The sequence below is a fragment of the Protomyctophum bolini genome (assembly GCF_963924005.1).
Source record: "Protomyctophum bolini genome assembly, contig: SCAFFOLD_269, whole genome shotgun sequence".
In the NCBI taxonomy this organism is placed as follows: domain Eukaryota; kingdom Metazoa; phylum Chordata; class Actinopteri; order Myctophiformes; family Myctophidae; genus Protomyctophum; species Protomyctophum bolini.
The window spans coordinates 12,501-20,000 of NW_027665375.1; the positions used below are offsets into that span (position 1 = coordinate 12,501).

At 44.2% G+C, this 7,500-nt stretch overlaps 1 protein-coding gene across 1 annotated transcript in view; it reads left to right on the forward strand.

Annotated features, from left to right (window-relative positions):
- LOC308312296 (voltage-dependent T-type calcium channel subunit alpha-1H-like) overlaps nucleotides 1-7,500 on the forward strand; it is a gene marked incomplete at both ends in the record, with an annotated part of 70,606 nt that overhangs the window by 11,838 nt on the left and 51,268 nt on the right. The window contains 2 exon segments of the mRNA XM_080794661.1: nucleotides 1,940-2,125; nucleotides 5,459-5,576. Of these exon segments, the coding sequence (XP_080650787.1) occupies nucleotides 1,940-2,125; nucleotides 5,459-5,576 (304 nt within the window).

A 7,500-nucleotide genomic window follows, 5' to 3' on the forward strand; every position in this document is an offset into this window, starting at 1 on the left:
GGTATTTTTTACTGTACTATAATAACTGTACTATACTTATGTACTATACTATAATAACAACATATTCGACAGCATCATCGTCATCATCAGGTATTTTTTACTGTACTATAATAACTGCGACGGAACGATTAGTTCCGTTAATTCAATCTAGAACCATAATGTCAGTTTTTTCTTTTTTTTAAAAAATGCCCTTGAGGTCTATCAGGGATAATTCGTTTTTAGTAGTTAACAGTAGCCTACATCAAACACCTGCTTCACTGACTGTTATGATAGCATTTAACTCATTTAGACCTGAGGACGCGTCTGTGTCGCTTTAGCTTTTAACAACTTTAACCATCATTTAAAACTTTAGCTGTTCAAAAATAGCAGGTGACGCTATGAGCTGCTATGTTTGGGGGAAAAAACATGAAAAAGGGTGCCAATCCTTTATGCTCTTTCACAGTTAACGTTTTTAAGTCATATCTTTGCATCTGGGGGTCCCTGAAACAACATATTTTCAAATGGGTGTCCTGTGGCCAATTACATAATACTTTTTGGGGTAGTAAGTAGCCTTGCCGAGCCTATGTCTTGTTTCTGTAGCCATGAGGCCCATAGGGCAGGAGCCTATCTCCTGTTTCTGTAGCCATGAGGCCCATAGGGCAGGAGCCTATCTCCTGTTTCTGTAGCCATGAGGCCCATAGGGCAGGAGCCTATCTCCTGTTTCTGTAGCCATGAGGCCCATAGGGGCAGGAGCCTATCTCCTGTTTCTGTAGCCATGAGGCCCATAGGGGCAGGAGCCTATCTCCTGTTTCTGTAGCGTGAGGCAGCTTGATGTACAAGTACACCCCCTGGACATGACGCTAGTATGTCACAGGGACTTATACCCCAATCCAACCCTTGATGCTGAGTGTCAAGCAGGGAGGCACTGGGTCCCATTTTTACAGTCTTTGGTATGACCCGGCCGGGGATCGAACCCCGACCTCCCAGTCTCAGGGAGGACACTCTAGGCCACTGAGCTGGTTCTTTTCATATATACTGCTTGTACATAGTAGAGGGTAGTGTTTTGTTCTCACATTGTGTTGTCACACAGTCGTAAGCACATTACAAAGTATTGGGACATTCTTTAACATATATTACTGTCTACTTATACAGACACAGCTTGCTACGGCAGGGACTTAATGCCATTATGTAGTAAAGTATTGCCAGAGTGCTTATTGTGTGATTTATAAATATTCACATATTACATTACCGTGTCTGGAGGCAATAAACTGACAACTATCCACTTCCACACAGGCAGTAATGAACTACAACTATTCACTTCCACACAGGCAATAATGAACTACAACTATCCACTTCCACACAGGCAGTAATGAACTACAACTATTCACTTCCACACAGGCAATAATGAACTACAACTATCCACTTCCACACAGGCAGTAATGAACTACAACTATTCACTTCCACACAGGCAGTAATGAACTACAACTGTCCACTTCCACACAGGCGGTAATGAACTACAACTATCCACTTCCACACAGGCAGTAATGAGACATCCTATCAGCCCCTGAGCTTCCCAAGAGTTGTTTCGTGGGCCAGGCGGACCCCTTTGTGCTGAAGGTTCTGGTGTGTGTGTTTAAAAGGTTCTGAAGGCTCCGGTGTGTTCTGTTGGGTTTCAGTGTGTGGGAGATCGTGGGCCAGGTGGACCCCTTTGTGCTGAAGGTTCTGGTGTGTGTTCTGTTGGGTTTCAGCGTGTGGGAGATCGTGGGCCAGGCGGACCCCTTTGTGCTGAAGGTTCTGGTGTGTTCTGTTGGGTTTCAGTGTGTGGGAGATCGTGGGCCAGGCGGACCCCTTTGTGCTGAAGGTTCTGGTGTGTTCTGTTGGGTTTCAGTGTGTGGGAGATCGTGGGCCAGGCCGACCCCTTTGTGCTGAAGGTTCCGGTGTGTGTTCTGTTGGGTTTCAGTGTGTGGGAGATCGTGGGCCAGGCGGACGGTGGCCTGTCGGTCCTGCGGACCTTCCGCCTGCTGCGCGTTCTGAAGCTGGTGCGCTTCCTGCCGGCGCTGAGGAGGCAGCTGGTGGTCCTGATGAAGACCATGGACAACGTGGCCACCTTCTGCATGCTGCTGATGCTCTTCATCTTCACCTTCAGGTACTGAACATACTGTACATTACTGTACACCATGCTCTTCATCTTCACCTTCAGGTACTAAACATTACTGTACATTACTGTACACCATGCTCTTCATCTTCACCTTCAGGTACTGTACATTACTGTACATTACTGTACACCATGCTCTTCATCTTCACCTTCAGGTACTGTACATTACTGTACATTACTGTACACCATGCTCTTCATCTTCACCTTCAGGTACTGTACATTACTGTACATTACTGTACACCATGCTCTTCATCTTCACCTTCAGGTACTGTACATTACTGTACATTACTGTACACCATGCTCTTCATCTTCACCTTCAGGTACTGTACATTACTGTACACCATGCTCTTCATCTTCACCTTCAGGTACTGTACATTACTGTACATTACTGTACACCATGCTCTTCATCTTCACCTTCAGGTACTGTACATTACTGTACACCATGCTCTTCATCTTCACCTTCAGGTACTGTACATACTGTACATTACTGTACACCATGCTCTTCATCTTCACCTTCAGGTACTGTACATTACTGTACATTACTGTACACCATGCTCTTCATCTTCACCTTCAGGTACTGTACATACTGTACATTACTGTACACCATGCTCTTCATCTTCACCTTCAGGTACTGTACATTACTGTACATTACTGTACACCATGCTCTTCATCTTCACCTTCAGGTACTGTACATTACTGTACATTACTGTACACCATGCTCTTCATCTTCACCTTCAGGTACTGTACATTACTGTACATTACTGTACACCATGCTCTTCATCTTCACCTTCAGGTACTGTACATTACTGTACATTACTGTACACCATGCTCTTCATCTTCACCTTCAGGTACTGTACATTACTGTACATTACTGTACACCATGCTCTTCATCTTCACCTTCAGGTACTGTACATTACTGTACATTACTGTACACCATGCTCTTCATCTTCACCTTCAGGTACTGTACATACTGTACATTACTGTACACCATGCTCTTCATCTTCACCTTCAGGTACTGTACATTACTGTACATTACTGTACACCATGCTCTTCATCTTCACCTTCAGGTACTGTACATTACTGTACATTACTGTACACCATGCTCTTCATCTTCACCTTCAGGTACTGTACATTACTGTACATTACTGTACACCATGCTCTTCATCTTCACCTTCAGGTACTGTACATTACTGTACATTACTGTACACCATGCTCTTCATCTTCACCTTCAGGTACTGTACATTACTGTACATTACTGTACACCATGCTCTTCATCTTCACCTTCAGGTACTGTACATTACTGTACACCATGCTCTTCATCTTCACCTTCAGGTACTGTACATTACTGTACACCATGCTCTTCATCTTCACCTTCAGGTACTGTACATTACTGTACATTACTGTACACCATGCTCTTCATCTTCACCTTCAGGTACTGTACATTACTGTACACCATGCTCTTCATCTTCACCTTCAGGTACTGTACATTACTGTACATTACTGTACACCATGCTCTTCATCTTCACCTTCAGGTACTGTACATTACTGTACATTACTGTACACCATGCTCTTCATCTTCACCTTCAGGTACTGTACATTACTGTACACCATGCTCTTCATCTTCACCTTCAGGTACTGTACATTACTGTACATTACTGTACACCATGCTCTTCATCTTCACCTTCAGGTACTGTACATACTGTACATTACTGTACACCATGCTCTTCATCTTCACCTTCAGTTACTGTACATTACTGTACATTACTGTACACCATGCTCTTCATCTTCACCTTCAGGTACTGTACATTACTGTACACCATGCTCTTCATCTTCACCTTCAGGTACTGTACATACTGTACATTACTGTACATTACTGTACATGATGCTCTTCATCTTCACCTTCAGGTACTGAACACTGTCACATATTCTTAATGGCTGCTATGTATACACTAAACCCAAGCGTTTAGGTTATAAACTGTTTTAAACACATCATTTGTAACACTTTTTAAACGTGTCACAGTGTTTAGATTATAAACAGAAGAACATGTTTAATCCCTGTAACACTTTTTAAACACATAAACGTGTTTAGTTTTTACAATCAAAGTCAGTCATATTATAGGTGTTTAGAATTTGAACACTAGGTGTTCTCGTGAGGTGTTTGAGTGAACTCGTGTTCTACTGTATTGTATGAATATGAATAAACTCTTGGCATTTTATTATTACACACATGGTGTTTAGGTTTAAACGTGTCACATGTTCCAGGGATTTACAGTGATATAAGGGAATGTACAGATAGATAGATAGATAGATAGATAGATAGATTCTTTATTTTTGTGTCATGCACCAAAGGCGCCCAGCCCACATGGACTTACAGGACACACCATAACATTTCTTTTTTTTACACAAACAAAACATTCTTCCTTTTTTCCCACGCTTTGCATAAAAAGTCTGCTAAAGCAAAAATACCTTTCCTAAAACAAAACTCCAGTTTTTCATAGTCCTCTAACCAGAAATGGTTAGCACAGATGGTTGTCATTTTACAAAATAATACATGTCTTAATTCTTCATATAATGGGCAGTAAAACAAAAAAAATAATTTCATTTTCAATTTCTTTTAAATCACACACTAGACAGACTCTGTCCTCCTCAGGAGTACCAATTAATCTACCTGTTTCTAAAGCTAATGGTAAGGTCCCAGAATGCAGCTGTGCACAAAAAGATCTCTGACTTTTGGATATATTTTGTGTAACATTTTGTGTACATTTCTAGGCACGACAGAATTGTTGACCTATTAGCTATAAGTTCATATGTTTCATCAGCTGCCAAAATGTATAAGCACTCACGTGTTTCAACTGCCATGTTCATGCACAATAATGAAAATGATGCCTTTTCAGATGTCACAGCTAATACACCAGATAGATATTGTTGTTGTTGTTGTTGTTGATGAGGACAGTAGAGAAGTGACCATTTTGGCATTCCTTACTGAGGTGCTTAAGTACCAGCGTCTTAAGGATGCTATTATACAGCTTGGCTACAAATGTAAATTTGGAAGCCTCAGTAATGTCCATGCAGATTGCAGGCGTGCCCAATAAGTCGAGAGCTGATCAGGCATCGGCAAAATTCCTGTTCAGTGTCTGCAATAATTGGCAGTCGCCATAATATGAAGAAGGCGATGCTTTCTGTACCCGTAATCTGTGTCCTGAAGCACTTGTTGTAGAGTTTCTTTCAAGCTTGCGCATCCACTATTGTGTGTGTGTGTGTGTGTGTGTGTGTGTGTGTGTGTGTGTGTGTGTGTGTGTGTTGCGTTGCGTGTCCCACTTGCAGCATTCTGGGCATGCACCTGTTTGGCTGTAAGTTCAGCCTCCGCACGGAGAACGGAGACACCATCCCCGACCGCAAGAACTTCGACTCCCTGCTGTGGGCCATCGTCACCGTGTTCCAGGTCAGGGTTCTGTCCGTCTGTCTGTCTGTCTGTCACCCTAACCCTTTCACCCTAAAGGCCTATTCATAGTCTGGATTTTCGGTGGTGAGGTGACCACCGCTCCGGTGGTGAGGTGACCACCGCTCCGGTGGTGAGGTGACCACCGCTCCGGTGGTGAGCTGACCACCGCTCCGGTGGTGAGGTGACCACCGCTCCGGTGGTGAGGTGACCACCGCTCCGGTGGTGAGGTGACCACCGCTCCGGTGGTGAGGTGACCACCGCTCCGGTGGTGAGGTGACCACCGCTCCGGTGGTGAGGTGACCACCGCTCCGGTGTGGTGAGGTGACCACATAACGTTGAGCGGTGGTGAGTAAAAACAGAGAGAAGGGCTGGAGCGGTGGCGGTGGTTTGCTCTTCACCGCGGCTCAGTGACGTCATGTTGTAGTTTCGGTGGTCACCTCAGTGACGTCATGTTGTAGTTCGGTGGTCACCTCAGTGACGTCATGTTGTAGTTTGGTGGTCACCTCACCACCGTAAACCTCAAGTTTAGCAGCATATACAGTTAATATACGGTAACATACAGGTGTGATTGTGGTACAATTCGGGAGTTCACCGGAGTTTGTTGTAAAGTTTAACGGGAGTGTCCTGTAAAATACACACATCCGTATTCCATGCTTTTTGCGCAGTACAATTATCTTGCTCGTGAAAGCGGACGCCACATAGAAACCCATATACTGTCAACTGTGTGTCAACCTCGTCCACATGTCTGTATAGTCTCTCTCTCTCTCTCTCTCTCTCTTGCTCTCTCTCGCTCTCTCTTTTCTGTGTCTGTGTGTATGCGTGTGCGCACTCACTCACTCTCTCGCTCGCTCGCTCGCTCGCATGTACATGCCTGCGTGTGTGTGTGAGAATATTGTTCCGTTGCTCCTGATAGATTGGCCTCGTGTTGCTATAGTGAAGGTGTCAGCGAAAAGCCAGAAACATGGCATGCTATTGAAGTGCGTGTGCGTGCGCGTGCGTGTGTGTGTGTGTGTGTGTGTGTGCGTGTGTGTGTGTGTGTGTGTGTGCACGTGTGGACGGACAGAGATGCTGAAAAAGCATTTTGTTTCCACTATAAGCAGAATTTTGCGTCTGAGGAAGTTATGCTCACTACGGCCCCCTATATAGACACCTGGGGACTGTACTATGACACGCACACACACACACACACACACACGCACACACACGCACACACACACGCATGCACACAGATCAATGTGCACTGAGTCACAGACACCGTTTTAACGAGTGGGCAGAGACAAAGTGAGCTTTCATGAACTACGTCCCCGTTTTAAAGGCTTTCATCAGTCATGTGCACACATGCATGACACACGCACACACGTACACACGCACGCACACATACACACACACACACACACACACACACACACACACACACACACACACTCTCTGTCAGGTGTATGAAGCTGCGGTACTGTATAATGTGCCATTGAAAGCAGCTACATACATACATACCCGCCCATCCACCCGTGATCCATCCATTTATCCAGCTATAGCGTCCGTCCGTCTGTCTGTCTGTAAATGGTGCATTTATATAGCAGCCTTTATCCAAGGCGCTTTACATAGATTGTGCATTACATTCACCCATTCATACACCCATTCACACACACATTCACACACACATTCACACACACATTCACACACACATTCACACACACATTCATACACCGATGGCGGTGGAAACCCATCAACATTTTACATGTCCTCACTGTATTGCATGACTGCTTGTTTTTTAATGTCGTTGCCTTGCTTTTCTTTTTTTTTCTCCATTGCTCTGTAAAGCACTTTGAGCTGCATTTCATGTCATGAAAGGTGCTATACAAATACATTTTTATTATTATTATTATTATTATTATAGATTCTGACCCAGGAGGACTGGAACGTG